Source organism: Amblyomma mixtum, chromosome 7 (genome assembly GCF_055824585.1).
Source record: "Amblyomma mixtum isolate Tamu chromosome 7, ASM5582458v1, whole genome shotgun sequence".
Classification (NCBI taxonomy): Eukaryota; Metazoa; Arthropoda; class Arachnida; order Ixodida; family Ixodidae; genus Amblyomma; species Amblyomma mixtum.
This window is the reverse complement of record NC_143018.1, coordinates 61,062,506-61,078,811: the sequence shown is the minus strand read 5'-3', so window position 1 is coordinate 61,078,811 and position 16,306 is coordinate 61,062,506. Positions and strand designations below refer to the sequence as shown.

At 47.4% G+C, this 16,306-nt stretch overlaps 1 protein-coding gene across 1 annotated transcript in view; it reads right to left on the bottom strand.

Annotated features, from left to right (window-relative positions):
* Positions 1–1,255: 1,255 nt before the first annotated feature.
* LOC149336249 (uncharacterized) overlaps positions 1,256–16,306 on the bottom strand; it is a 28,819-nt gene continuing 13,768 nt past the window's right edge. The window contains exons 4-5 of the mRNA XM_089554681.1: positions 8,458–8,563; positions 1,256–4,189 (exon numbers count right to left, since the gene is read on the bottom strand). Coding sequence (XP_089410807.1) covers positions 3,949–4,189; positions 8,458–8,563 — 347 coding nt within the window. The 3' untranslated portion in view covers positions 1,256–3,948. The remainder of the gene's footprint in view (positions 4,190–8,457; positions 8,564–16,306) is intronic.

Below are 16,306 nucleotides of genomic sequence, written 5' to 3'. Positions count from 1 at the left end.
ATGTGAGCGTTCAATACCAATTGCATGCGTCGATGTCTTAGTTCAGGATAAATTTTAGCACCATTCTCGCCATTGCAGTAGTTCGCGCAACCTCTGTGATTCAAAATGGCTTCTTTATATATCGAACAATAGGTGTCACCACCCTGTGTTTCCTGGGAGTTTTGTCCCAGAGAAGACGAGTTCCAGGCCAGCGGGAAATTGATCCAGTGGAAAACCGATAGGTAGCCCGCTGCACTGTGCCACAAGAACAGTGCACGGACCCTCATGTGAGAAGCTTCTTTGAATGCTCAGAAAGCAAGACCCCTTCACCGCCACTACACTACTAGCATTCGAGTGCGAGCCGTCCACATTCTGTCTCCAAGGTGGCGTGGCCTTGCTGAGAGAAGCTTCGTACCGAAAAGAAGCGGTGTACGTCATGAGACACGTCTCCGCAAAAAAATAAAAAAATGTTGGAGGACTCCTATGCTGCGCTTATGAGTTGACGTGATAGCGTACGCCGTTTGGTGCGTCATCTGATGCTGATGCGACTCCTTAGATTTTTAATTGCGTAACTTGATTAATTGATCAATTACACACTTTTAATTTTCTTCATTACCGTCATCAAGCATTGGCTTTCCATTCTGAGTATTTTGACATCTTTGAACCCCCTTTTACTATTTTTTATTATTATATTTCTTAAGTTAATCAATTAATTACAATGATTTCATGAACTCTTCATCGCCTATCACACAGCAATAAATTATCAATCACTTGAGCCAGAAATTGCTATGATGGTTTTTTTTTTCGCAGCCCCCGACTATTTCCGACACGCGGTGCCGACTACTACTACTACGCCGACGGCTTGTCGGCCGAAAGAGCTGCATTCGCTGTCAAGTTGTTGGGCATATATAGGATTCAGTCGAATCTTAGCAGTATTCAGGACAGGTACGACTGGTTGTGTCCCGCCAACGTCGCACACTACGTAAAAGCCTTAGAGGCGCTGCTAACGACGCAAGACGCCACTTAAAATGCCACCGACACTTTTAAAGCCTATCGTATCATCGATAATATCTTCTCCGTAGATTGGAGTTTATTTACCTACCAGCGTTCCAACATACGGCGTCCCTCATAGCCTGAGTCGCTTTGGGAAGTTAAAACCCCATAAACCAAACCGAATATCGACTTCTGTGTTACCAGGATCGCTGCAAACAAATGGAAGTTCTCAGAGGAAATGCGGCTGAGGTTACGTAGTTCTTTTTGGAGATCAATTCAATTCACTTCTTTATTATTATCATATCTTGAACGCAATACATAACATCACTGTCTTTATATTTAGCCAAAGGCTAGTTATAGATCCATGCAATAAAAACAAAGAGATTATTGAGGACAAATGTTTTCTACTGCATGCCAAAATAATACAAATATGGATGGTGGAAAAATGCAAAGCGTACAAGCAAGTTGGTTCAAATTACAGAAACACAGAAGGGCTAATGACAAAATATAGAAGAGTGTGCAAGGGCTGATGACAAAAAACAAAGATATGAGAGCAAGAGCAGCATTCTTTATACAAAACAAACGCAGTTACCTTAAAAGTGATTATTCGATGATAAATGTGAATAGCAGACCCAACATCGACAATACAGAAAAAAATAAGAGACGGGCACTAACCGATTTACATTGTAAATTGTGTAATTATTTGTTACAGAAAAAAGGTCTTCAGTGAAATAGAAGGATTAGACGTTGCTAAGACTGCACAAGGGATTTTATTCCAAATTTTTGCCCCGTGCTTTTCTTTCCGTTGCTTTGCTTTTTCCCATGCCAAATTTCATACCTCTGCACACTATGTCCACGGTCATTTAGGTGCTTGTGTGTATTGTAGCGCTCTTCTTGCAACTGGAATCGTCTTTGCAGGCTGCCATGCTGTTGACAGGCACGCGGATAAATGCATATAAAAGTTTGCAGGACACATGCGTTATTGGGCCCTTTCAGCAATCTTGGGTTCTTTTTGCATATCATTCCGCAAACACGGGCACTGTTTTTCTTTACATTTATTTTTGTTTCGCCACAAGACACACAGGGCCTCCCTTAAACCAAACCGAACGAAAATTCCTCATTGGTCGTCGACGGGTAGCGCTCCCGGTTCACAACACAAGGGTAAGCAATCTAGTCCCGGCTCGACCATTTCTGTTTTCAGCGCAATTGCTTTTGTTTCTTCAGAGAGAAATGGTGGTGGCACAGCGTAACAGTGGTGGAAGGACGTCACGGCAATGTACACCCATGAGAAATTGTGTACGGACGTCATCCCAGTCCTACTGTGTGATCGATGTGGGGGTTATGGGGTCTGGGACGTCGTCGTATGTCTCGGACAATCAGGGAATTTCGTGACGGAGAATGGAGGGGTTTTGGTGCGACAGCTCTAAGGATATCGGATTAAAAAAAATAAATGAATAAATCACACTGGGATTGGCACGCTGGCCGTAACCCCTCTGCCTCTCCACTTTTGCCGCCCTCGTTACCCTCCGAATTGTGCGGTGGTTCTACAACCAACTGGCAGAATATGGCAGAATATGCACGTACAAAAGGTATGCTGTTGATGGTTAGCGATGCAGTGCGCGAGGTCAACCGTGGAACGCAGCGTGTGCGACGGGCCGCGTATTGCGAAGAGCGGTCAGAAGAACGACAAGGAGCAGGACAAGTAGCGCCACCGGCGGCTACCGTCGGAACTATCCTTTGCATGCAGAGTAAAAGTGGCTGTTAAATTTCTATACTAAATGTGCGAGCAGCCTGCTGGCATCCAGCTATTGAGTCAGTGACCATAAGCACTGCGAAGTAACCGTGCCCCCAGCAATATTGACATGAAAGAAAAAAAAATATTTGCGACCATGGAAAAGCTTAAGCATAGTATAAAGCAATAAAGATATTTATTTCAAAGGCGCACACACTCGTCAGACAGCAAAAAAAAAAAAAATGTGACTGGGCGTTTTTCCTTCTCTTAACGCGAACTACAGCGAAAGCTGAAGTGGCGCCAAATGATGATGCCAATCGCAGTGTCCAGTGACTCTGGGCACGGGTGTGGGATGTATGTTGCCTTAATGTCGTGACACACGCATTAGTGCCACGGGAAAGGTCTAGCCTTCATTTGCCTTTTGCTGAAAACTTTGGGGCGGTGGGGGGGGGGCTAAGGGTGTAGAACGGTTGGAGTGCGTTCACGCATGGTCGCTCCCTCACCCAAGGCGGGCACCTGTTGTGACAGGTGCAGGGAGAGGGGGTTTAAGGATGTAGCAGGGGGCAGTAAGCAATCATGCAGCACAGAAGTTCGGTCACCAGTTTGGAGTGGGTGGTTGTAGCTTGTCCGGACACTGATAGCGAATGTGTTTTTGCCGACTGAAGAAGATTATAATAGCTATCGTCATCATAAGCATCATCAAGCCCCGACTACTTCCTGTGCAAGACAAAGTCCTCAACCATCGCCTTATAAATTACCGTGTCTTGCGCCCGCTGTGGCCACCGTATACCTGTTAACTTGCTATAATTTCATACGCCCACCTCATTCACTGCAGCCCTTACAGTATTTGCCCTATCTTGAAATTCGTGCTGTTAAGAGCCGCAGCAGTGGCTCAGTGGTCATGGCGTTCGGCTGCTGACCCGAAAGACCCGGGTTCGATCGCGGCTACGACGGTCGCTTTTCGATTCAGGCGAAATGCTAGAGGCCCGTTTACTGTGCGATGTCATTGCACGTTAAGGTACCCCAGGTGGTCTAAATTATCCGGCGCCCTCCACTAAGGCTGTCCGCATAGCCTGACTCGCTTTAGGATGTAGAACCACAGACACCCAAACCATTAAGTTAAATAGACCACTTGGACACAAACTAATAACCGAAGTAAATATTCGTGTCCGTAATCGCACAGCGCAAAACTCGCTTTTGTGAACGGGAGTGGGGTGTAGGGAGGGGAAGAGAGTCGGCCGGTTTTATTGAGTTTTTACATTTAACTGGCACGAAGCGCCGATCCACCTCAGCAGAGCCAGAGTTGCTGCTGCCACAAGCAGAAGCTGATCTGAGGCCGCGTATGGTCTTGTCGATCCGTTGCAGTCGCTGAGCAGCATGAGAGCCTCCTCACCCCTGAAATACGCTGCCTCCGCCATGCTCAGTGGCATACCGCATCTCGGTGAGAATGCAGTCTCGTAGCACTCCATACCGGCTTCCGAAAGCCTGCAAATAATAATAAGTTGCGCAAGTGTTTAAAGGATTAACCGTCTTTTACTTGTTTTTCCTAGGATCATGAAAAAAATACTGAAAATGAAATCTGATCCAAGCAAATTTTATATGCCGTGGAGCAAAAAAAAAAAAAACGAAGAGATCATGCACTGCAGCAATCAGATGCAGTTGCAACAATATCCTGCGACAGCGGCTGCATCGCGCATATACATAAGAACAATGGTTTTGTTTATAGGGTTTAACGTCCCAAAGCGACTCAGGCTATGAGGGACGCCGTAGTGGAGGGCTCCGGAAATTTCGACCCCCTGGGGCTCTTCAACGTGCACTGACATCGCACAGTACACGGGCCTCTAGAATTTTGCCTTCATCGAAATTCGAACACCGCGGCCGGGATCGAATCCGCGTCTTTTGGGTCGAACAAGAACAAAGAGCCCAATGCTAATTACCAGTGTATGTATCGTTGCTGGCAGAATTAAACGGAGTATACTGGAGCTTTCTCGCGTACATGTGCGCTACCACTGCAGACACTGTTGAGCACAACCATATATTGACGGATTTTCCTCACATAGTTATAACTCATTTATGAAACCCTCAAGTCACAGAGTACATTCCTGAGGAGAAGGGCAGTATGTAGTGATAATCAAATGTTGAAGCATATTCTATTTTTTAAGCGCATTTTAAACAACTTGGTGATTTAAATAGTTCACTTTAATCTGAAAAAAACTTATTACAACAGAAAGCACAAGCCAACGATTATGGTATCGCGAGGAGAACAATAATAAATGGTTACTGCGTGGCCAGGCTGGTTACAGCGTTCTTAAACTCGGCTGAATCACTGGGGGAGATTAATGGAGCAGTCATTAATGCGAAAGCATTATATGGCGATGTTGCGTCAGCAAAAAGTGTCTCCAAAACGTGTCCTCAAATTTTGTCCGCACGATTACGTCGCTCTCTTAAGATAAATGTGTGAAAGTGGGATTGTGGCAGACAGCGTGCGATAAAATGTTTCCGTGGGGAAAATTTGGCGTATCAGGTGTCATTAGTGAATTAATTAAAGGCGAAAAAATGCGAAAAGTACACTTATACGTCTAAATAGCCGTGGGCGTCGATATATTTCATTTCATTTCATTTATTGGTTTTGTTTGGCCAGTACAGAGACTGCAAACAAGGGAGAGCAAGCTAAAGGCGCCTAGTAGCGCCTGACAGAGGCCTGCCCTCCCCATGTAAAAAAAACAAAACAAAGTCGCACTTGGCAATGGTACAAAGTTTCCATAAGTAACAGAAACTAGAAAAACAGCGGATATATTGACAACGAAACAGAGATCAGGCATGCATAGAGCTAAGCACAACAAACTAAGATCAAAACATAACAAAGACAAAAACTGATTAGGTAGAAACACACCACAACTAGCTATAACAAAAATATTCATGAACAGTTTTCCTAAATCTGACCTCGGACATATTTTGTAGTGACAATTCTGTTAAATATGGATAGGTGTTTAATGTATGAGGAATTATGTGAGTTAGTTTTTGGAACCCATAGTTAGTACGGGATTTTGATGCATGGTATTGAGGGTGCCTAAGACTGTATGCTGTTTGGGCAATTAAATATGTGCTCTCGAAAGTCTGCCAGTTTCCTTTCATAAGGTTTCTGATATAAACAGCAAGCTTCTTGTGGTAAGCCGCCGTGATGGTTAGCAGTCTATGGTTGAGGAAGGAAGGACCTGTGCTCTCACTGTAATGTAAATTATCAATCGCTCGTACAGCTCTTTTTTGTAAAGTAAGTACTTTCACAAGATTGGTTGAGGTAGTCGTTCCCCAGATCAACAAACAATATTGTACATGCGAAAAGACTAGAGAGAAATAAATTTGTAGTTTGAATTTTCGAGGCAGTATTGTGCGAAATTTATTTAGGATACCAACAGAGCGAGCCATTTTAGTGCAAACGTAGTTTACATGATCTGTCCAGAGTAAATGTTCTTCAAAAATGACTCCAAGGAACATTGTAGAGCTGACACGAGTTATAGGAGCTTGTTCGAAGTGAATTTGGAAGTTGTTCGGAACTTCCTTATTTTTGGCTCTAAACAGTATGTACTTTGTTTTCCTGACATTAAGCTCTAACCTATTTGATTTTAACCAAACAGACAATTGGGATAACCAACTATTGGAGGCTGCTTGCAAAATATTACTATCTTGCCCTGAAAAAAATACGTTAGTATCGTCTGCATAGATTATAATGTTGTCTGCTGGACGAAGGTTGACGATATCATTAATATATAATAAGAACAACGTTGGTCCTAGAACAGAGCCCTGTGGCACACCAGACACAATCTGACCGATCCCAGATGAAATACCGTTAATGATAGTTGTTTGAGATCGGTTGTCAAGGTAGCTAGCAAATAAGGTTAAAGGAACGCCGCGTATTCCATAACACTGCATTTTTTCAAGCAATATCTTATGGTTAACCGAGTCAAACGCTTTCCTCATATCAAGGAATATGCCAACTGTTAGCAGTTTACTTTCTATGTTTTCAATTAGCTTTTCTTTGATTTCCAGTAAGGCGGCCTCAGTTGTTTTGTTTTTTTGAAATCCGTACTGTTGCTTGGAGATGATATGGTTTTTGTCGAGATATTGAGAAAGACGTGTGTTGATTGCAAGTTCTGCAATCTTAGAAAAAACTGAAAGAATGGAGATCGGCCGATAATTATTTAAATCATTAATTTCACCCCCTTTGTGAATGGCAGTGACACGAGCTATTTTCAACTGATGTGGAAATGTGCCTGTCGTGAACATTAGGTTAACTATATGTGCTAATGGTATCGCAATGACATCTGCTACTTTCTTGGTCGGGACTGGAGCTATGCCATCGACACCTGGAGCACTATTACTGCGTAAGGAGTGAATAATGGTAATTATTTCTGAGTCAGTGCATGGTAACAAAAACATGGAATTACTTTGTTTACTGGTTATATAGACTGAGGCATCTTGATGTGAACCATCAGTTGATTTTGGCGGAAAAACAGATAAGAAATGCCCATTAAATTCATTTGCTAGGTCAGCGCCATCATAGTTCGCGCCATGAATGTGGAGTGAGACGGGTGCATTGGTTCTGTTTTTACCTAGAAGATCGTTAAGTGTATTCCATGTTCCCTTCGAGCCATCAGACATGGAGAACTTTCTCGCGTAATAATCACTTCTTGCTTTTTTAATGTCAGCGCCTAACTTATTGCGGCACGTTTTGAATTCACGGAGAATGTCAGTGTCTTTTGTTCTCACAAAACGAGAAAAACGTCTGTTCTTTTCCTGTATGCGGTCATATAGTTGTTTTGAAATCCACGGCTTTCTTGATTTTCTATGAGTTCTGCGCGTTGCTTGCGGAAATGCAGTATTGTAGTGTTCTTGAATAGTAGATATAAAATTTGTGTACGATTGGCATGCATCCTCCTGTCTTAAAATATTACTCCAATCTGTGCTAGCACAAAGACGTCGAAACTCTGATAAGCTGTTTTCATCAATTCTTCTAAATGTGGAAGATTCCGGTTTACTCCTGTGTTGTTTTGGTTGTACACGGATGTGTACACGGATAGTACACGGATGTCAGAACATCTAGGGACGTCGCCGCAGAGATGTGAAGGTTATTTGAAATTCCTTTCATTACTGGCGCCAGAACAATACGAGCTCTAGTATATTACTGTATTGCATTGGATACAATTACTTTCTTGCTGACGATTGCAGAAGGGAAAAAGGAGGGATGCTGAGTGAACTCATGGTGGAGAAAAGTGATCAATTGCACGTAAATACAGATATTATCATTAAATCTTCAGCTTTCCTAACATTGAAACATTACGTATTTGTCTCCTTAGGGAACCTACAAGGTTCGGTATCGTTTTCTTTATGCTTTTTAAGTTGCACCTTATAGTTAGGCCTAGAACTTTTTTAAAGCGTTGTTTATTGCCTCATGAAATAAAGCAGATTTAGCAGTTACAACAAGGCACTCTTTATCTTAATACGGGGTTTCTTAAGTTCAATTATTAAAGTTTATTAAGTTAATCACTCGTCTAATTATTGATCCACATGAGGGGCATAATTTCCGCCTTCCTGTACAATCCAGCTCAATAGTCTGCACCGACGTATCTCTCACCGTTCTTAAAATGAAAAATCTCCAAATGTTAAAAAAGTCAGCCTGTATAGTGGCATGCTAATGAGCTTCCATTGATTTTCAGTAGCCACCGTTGTGCGAGTCACAAACCACATAAACTTACTTGCAGTCAAAAGTTTTGGAGTTTTCTGGCGTGATGCCCTCCATGTGCATTTTGTGGCAAGGAAAAAACATGTCCGGATCTTGACACGACCTGGCCGTGTAGTAGTCTGGAGTGTAAATAAGAAAAAAAGGACGAGGGCGGGCTTCAGAGAAAACAAACACCGAAAAAGTATTGCAGTACACCATCACACATTGCACTCACTACACAACGTCAGCATGAAGCAGGAAGCGGGCATGTGCACAAGTGGAAACTCCGCAGTCAGAGTAAGCCCGAGGAACAGAAAAAAAAAATTGTAGGGGACAATTAAGCTCCGCCTAAAGGGTATGAACCGGTGGCGCAATGGATTAATTCACATAAATGAAGAAGGGCATTTTCTATATTGCAATCATATATTCCTGGGAGCCCTCATACCCCTCTTGCACAGTGGTGCAGCGGTTAAGCAATGCGCCACTGCTCTGCGATGGCAGGTGCTGCCAGCGGTGGAATTTGTGCGTCCAAGGTTGCTTTGCCCAAGCGACCAATCATTAATTTAACAAGAGACGCGGTTCATGAAATTTTTGTTATCAAATAAATCGTAATGAAATTAAGTGTGTGTATAATTTCTTTCTGTTTTCAAAAATATAATTAGTTTCAGTATATCTCAATTAGTTCTCATATTATGGGAAAATACACTTTCTGCATTTCATTTGCATTGAAATGGGGCTGTAGACCAAGACCTGCCATCTGGAGCTATGGTAATTACGGTAACACAATTATAGTAACATAATTATGAAGCCTAACAATAATAGTTACAAAGTTAACTATTCAGTATTAGTTAACCAGCCTGCTGGTTAGCACATATTAGAAGTACTCTGATGTACTACACCACTTAAAATGCTACGCCGGAAAAGGCGCTCTTCTGGCAAAAAAAAAACTACTTTTAAAAAGCTTGCAAAGTTTAGGTTAAAAACCCTGTTCGTCACCATGACATTTCAGACATGCTACTACCTCATAGTTCCAGCTTAACTCGAGTTTTAATTATTTTCATTCCACAGCTCAACCTGTGACGTCAAAAAAAGTTGCTTGGACACTTTGGCAACTAAAGTGTTGAGAGGCGAAAGCCGAGGACACTATGCCGTGACGACTTCCGGTGGATGTGACGTCACACCGTTTCCGTGGATAATCGATACCCCAGTTGTACATCTTTCGGAGATATTGCCACGTATCATTGTAGTGTTTGTTCGTTCACGCTCAAGGCTGCAGGAAATGGTTGTTATCACTTTTGTTCGTGGCGCGAGAAGCGACCAGACTAATCTCGATTGATCGCAGCCATGAAGGGCTGCATCTAGGTTTTTCTAGATTACTGTAGATGATCTTGTCCTGTTATCTGGAAGTTTCCTTGCCGGCTTTAAATTGAGCGATGCCGCGAGCGGCGGACATTCGTAGTTCGACGACCGCCGAGCACGCCTGTTGCTTACGCCGCCGCCGAGTGATTCAGTTCTTTTGAGGGCGCAAGTCAGCCCAAATAAAGAGCTTCGTTTGCAAGTATTTCTGGTGTCTTCCTGACCGCTGGACTGCCGTCACTATAACGTGACATCTGGTGGAGGTGCTGGGTAGCCTCCCATGTTCCGGACACCCCCTACAAGTCGAGACGCCAGCCCTTTGAGTCATCTACCGCAGGACCTGAGTCCAGTCCACCGCGCAAGCCGACGCCTGCAAGGGGACGCACCTGAGTTCGGGACCCTGCCGGACCCTACCCGGAAGCGAAAGCAAGTACCAACGTCCATCATGACCTTGCCCCAGACGACCACTCCAATCATTCTGCAGCAGCCCCGGGTGCCACCAACCTTCGACGCTTCGCCTGGCGCCGACCCCGAGGAATGGCTGGAGCAGTTCGACCGTGTGGCTGTCTTCAACAACTGAGACGACGCCATGAAATTTAGGTACGTCTTCTTCGCCCTGGAGGGACCAGCAAGAGTCTGGTTCGAGAATGAGGAAGCCAGCCTTGCCAACTGGGAAACCTTCAAGGAACAGCTTCTGAAGACCTTCACAAACGTCGTGCGAAAGGAGAGAGCCCAGCAGCTGCTACAGTCTCGCATACAACACCCAAACGAGACCGTTGCAGTGTATACTGAGGAGATGAAGCGTCTCTTCCGGCGTGCCGACATGAACATGAAGGAAGAAGAGAAGGTGAAGTTGCTTATGCGAGGAGTTAAAGAGCAACTATTTGCCGGCCTCGTTCGCAACCCACCGAAAACCGTCGCTGAATTCGTAGAAGAGGCATCCACAATGGAGAAAACTCTCGACGCCCGAGCCCGCCAGTATGACCGCCAGCAGCGCTTTTTGTCAGCAAGCTGCATGGACACCGCTAACAATGATAACCTGCGGGAGGTTATACGTGAAGTTGTGCGAGAGGAGCTCCGACGGTTGCTGCCAACGGGAACGCAGCCGCAACTTTCATCGCTCACTGACGTCATCCGGGACGAGGTTCAACAGGCCTTGGGTGTGACGCCGACACCCACGCAGCCTCTGCAGCCCCCAGCCATGACTTACGCCGCAGCTGTGCGCCGTCCTGCACCTCGACGACGGGACCCAAGCCCCTATCGCCCTCAGCCAGCTGCGTTGGACCGCCGCCCACTCGCCCCAACCCGCCCGTCCTACGAGCGACGCGCGCAGCCGAGGAAATGCGACGAGTGGAGAACTCCCGACCAGCGCCGCCCACTATGCTTCCACTGTGGCGAAGCCGGTCACGTCCTCCGGCACTGCCCATACAGAAGACTGGGCATCCGAGGCTTCTCTTACGACGCTCCACGGCCCCGACCCGGCCAGCGACCAGCCGAAATCGAGGAGTTTTTACGTCGGGAAGAATACTCATCGCCGAGCCGCCTATCACGTTCCCCGTCGCCATCGTCCCCGCGCTTTGTTTCTCCTAGCCGAGGTTACGCCGTGCGTGGACGCTCCCCCAGCCCACGAAGGTTAAACTAAATAAAGCAGCCTCTGGAGGTGAGGTTGCTTCTAAGCGCAATGACAAAGATCCTCCATCGACGAGTACTCAAGACCATGCCTCAACTACGACGACAACACCGACGACGACAACACCGACGACGACAACACCGACGACGACAACGCCGACGACGACGACACCGACGACGACGCGGCCAGACTTGAAGCTTTTACCGCTGCCCAGTGAAGTAACGTCGCAGTACGCCCACCGCAGCCTCACTACTCGACGAAGCCGAGATCGGACACCGAAGACAACGTACAATACTAGAACGCGAACAAGTGACCTTGAAGTTACGGTCGACGGTCACGCGGTTACTGCGTTGGTGGACACGGGAGCTGACTACTCTGTCATGAGTGGCCCACTCGCTGTCCGACTCAGGAAGGTGACAACAACCTGGGATGGCCCGCTGATCCGCACCGCAGGTGGCAACCTGATTACGCCGTCAGGTCGCTGCACCGCGAGAGTTACTGTAAATGGGAGAACCTATGCGACAACCTTCCTGATCCTACAGCAATGCTCGAGAGACGTAATTTTGGGAATGGACTTCCTGAACGAACATCGGGCGATCATCGACCTTCGATCTAAGTCGATCAAGCTTTCCACGGAAAAAGCCATACCTGTTGCGACGAGCGCGACTCATCACGTTGCCTTAAACGTCCTCGATGAAGCATTGAGCGTGCCGCCCCGATCAAGTGTTCTCGTCGGCATAGGTACTGGAGACATCGAAAATGCCGAAGGTGTTATCGAGGGGAACACCCAGTTACTCCTGGATCGAGGAATGGGCGTCGCGAGGGGAGTCGCCGAAATCCGAAATGGCCGAGCCCAGGTGTTGCTAACCAACTTCACCGAAGAATACCGACATCTAAACAAAGGTACGACGATCGCTTTCCTCGACGAGCTGGCAGACATCAGAGACGTATTTGCCCTACCCGACCAACCTGCAGAACTATCTGAACAAGGCCATCAACCCACGTTCGACATCAACCCAGCATTACCCCGGAGCAGACAAGACCAAATACGCAGTCTTCTTCAAAGGTACACCGATTGCTTCTCATCAGCATCGAATGTGCGACGAACCCGGCTTGCCAAGCACCGCATTGTCACAGACGAACACGCACGACCACTGCGACAGAGCCCCTACCGCGTATCGCCGTTAGAACGCCAAGCTATCTGCAAGCAAGTTGAGGAAATGCTTCGTGACGACGTCATCCAGCCATCGAGGAGCCCCTGGGCAGCACCGGTCGTCCTAGTGAAAAAGAAAGACGGCACCCTTCGCTTTTGCGTCGATTACCGCCGCCTGAACAACATTACGAAGAAGGATGTCTACCCCCTCCCCCGCATCGACGATACACTGGACCGGCTGTGCAACGCTAAGTACTTCTCATCGATGGACCTGAAGAGTGGCTACTGGCAAATTGAAGTCGACGAAAGAGATCGCGAGAAGACTGCGTTCATCACGCCAGACGGACTCTTCGAGTTCAAGGTGATGCCATTCGGCCTCTGCTCTGCCCCAGCGACGTTCCAGCGAGTAATGGATACGGTGCTCGCAGGCTTGAAATGGCAGATTTGCCTAGTCTACTTAGATGACGTTGTTGTCTTCTCCTCAAGCTTTGAAGACCACCTCAGAAGGCTTCGGATAGTGCTGGAAACGATCAAGTCTTCAGGCCTGACACTGAAACGAGAGAAGTGCCACTTCGCTTACGAGGAGCTGCTGTTCCTTGGTCACGTCGTAAGCAAGGATGGAGTTCGCCCAGACCCCAAGAAGACGGCTGCGATCGCAGAGTTTCCACAGCCTAATGACAAGAAGGCTATACGCAGATTCCTTGGATTATGCGCTTATTACCGGCGATTCGTCAAGAACTTCTCGCGCATCGCTGAACCTTTGAGCCAACTTACCAAGGCTGACGTGCCTTTTAAATGGGAAAGGCCGCAAGAGGAAGCTTTCAACGAACTGAAGCGCCGCTTACAGTCCCCTCCTGTGCTCGGGCACTTTGATGAAAACGCCGAAACCGAAGTTCATACCGATGCAAGCAGTGTGGGCTTAGGAGCGGTCCTCGTTCAGAAAAATGGCAGACAGGAGAAGGTTATCGCATACGCTAGCCGTTCACTGTCGAAAGCCGAGGCCAACTACTCGACCACCGAGAAAGAATGTCTCGCCATTATTTGGGCCACGTCGAAATTTCGCCCCTACCTGTACGGACGACCATTCAAGGTTGTGAGCGATCACCATGCACTGTGCTGGCTAGCCAATTTGAAAGATCCCTCCGGCCGCCTTGCTCGTTGGAGCCTGCGCCTTCATGAATTCGACATAACTGTAGTCTACAAATCTGGCCGCAAGCATTCCGACGCAGACTGCTTGTCGCGAGCCCCCGTCGACGCAGCACCGGAAGAGGAAGACGACGACGCTTTCTTAGGACCGGTAAGCGCGAGCAGTTTCGCGCAGCAGCAGCGCTCGGATCCTGAGTTGCAAAGCCTGGTTGATTATCTGCAAGGCAAGACCGCATTGCCTCCCCGAGGGTTCAAGCGCCAACTGTCGTCCTTCGTCCTTCACAATAATGTCCTTCTGAAGAAGAACTTCGCGCCCAACAGGACAGTGCATCTTCTTGTCGTGCCCAAAAATCTCAGGCAAGAAATTATGCAGGCATGTCATGATGAGCCGACTGCAGGGCATCTCGGGATTGCTCGCACGTTGCACCGCATCCAGGAGAAGTACTATTGGCCGCGGCTAGCTACCGACGTTTCGCATTACGTGAAAACGTGCCGTGAGTGTCAACGACGCAAAACGCCTCCGACTAGACCAGCCGGACTCCTGAACCCCATACCACCGCCAACTAAGCCCTTTCAGCAAATCGGGATGGACCTACTCGGCCCCTTTCCTACTTCATCATCAGGTAACAAGTGGATCATTGTGGCCACCGACTACATGACCCGCTACGCCGAAGCAAAAGCGTTGCCTAGTGGTACCGCAACAGAAGTTGCAAAATTTTTTGTCGAACAAATTCTCCTCCGACACGGCGCACCCGAAGTACTCATCACAGACAGAGGAACAGCATTTACAGCGGAACTGACGCAAGCCATTTTAAAGTACAGCCTGACAAGTCATCGGAGGACAACTGCCTATCATCCGCAAACCAACGGACTCACAGAGCGTCTGAACAAGACCATCGCAGACATGCTCTCCATGTTCATCGACGCCGAACACAAGACGTGGGACTCTATTCTGCCCTACGTGATCTTCGCCTATAATACTGCCACCCAGGAGACAACCAGGTTTACTCCATTCCATCTGGTATACGGCAGGAAGCCCACAACAACACTCGACGCAATGCTCCCGCACGTTTCCGACGAAGACAACCTCGACGTCGCCGCCTACCTTCATCGCGCCGAGGAAGCCCGAAGACTTGCACGGCTTCGCATTCAAGACCAGCAGCACACCGACGCCCGACGCTACAATCTGCGCCGACGAGACACGCATTACAAGCCAGGTGATCGGGTTTGGATATGGACGCCAGTTCGCCGCCGCGGATTGAGCGAAAAGTTGCTGCGACGCTACTTTGGCCCGTACAGGGTTCTCCGTCGCATCGGTGACCTCGACTATGAAGTCATCCCCGACGGCACGACAGCATCTCAGCGACGCCGCCCACGCCCGGAAGTCGTACATGTTGTACGCCTGAAGCCATATTATGAACGCTGAAGGACTCGAAGTTTCATTCTCCGTGTTTATTTTCATTTTAAAGCATCGAGACGATGCTTCTTTGGAAGGGGGGTAATGCCACGTATCATTGTAGTGTTTGTTCGTTTACGCTCAAGGCTGCAGGAAAGGGTTGTTATCACTTTTGTTCGTGGCGCGAGAAGCGACCAGACTAATCTCGATTGATCGCAGCCATGAAGGGCTGCATCTAGGTTTTTCTAGATTACTGTAGATGATCTTGTCCTGTTATCTGGAAGTTTCCTTGCCGGCTTTAAATTGAGCGATGCCGCGAGCGGCGGACATTCGTAGTTCGACGACCGCCGAGCACGCCTGTTGCTTACGCCGCCGCCGAGTGATTCAGTTCTTTTGAGGGCGCAAGTCAGCCCAAATAAAGAGCTTCGTTTGCAAGTATTTCTGGTGTCTTCCTGACCGCTGGACTGCCGTCACTATAACGTGACAATATTAAGTGTTAATCACGCTTAATTACACATTTTCCCATCTAATTTGACACAAATCCGACGTTTTTCCGACCATTCTGTGACAATTTTCACTATGCCGTGATGACTACCGATGGATGTGACGTCACATCGTTCCCGTGACTGTATCGACGTCCACGGTATTTCGACGCAATTTCGACATTTTGCCTATAATAAATTAACTAATTAATCTATAGTCATAAAATCTGGCTTCTGGGTTCATTTTTTCCTCCTCTATTGGTTTTATTCCATCTTTTTAGTTCCCGAGTTAGACGCGTGTGACTTAACGGAAGACCGTATGAGCCATTAAAGGCTCTCGCCTTTAAACCCTCCCGACCAAGGCTGAATTAGTGTAATAACGTGCACTGCTTTCCCTCCGAACTTTCCCGTTTGAGGCTTCTCTTCACAGGTGACGCTTATCCTCTCTCCGACCGCCGCCACGGCCCGAAGGCAGCGGAAGGCGCGCTACAGAACGCTTTCGCTGTCCCGCAAGCCGCTCACACCAGGAGGCGATGTCGTCGCAGGACGCGCACCCGGGAGGGGAGTTATCCAAGAGAGCGCATAGTGCTAACACCTTCGAGGATGGACCCAATGGCGCAGGGGAAGCAATACAAGAGCAAAACGCTGAGGCAACGTATGAGTGTCGAGCGTTAGGAATATCGAACAAATATTGCGTCATTAGCCATCTCCGTTATATCC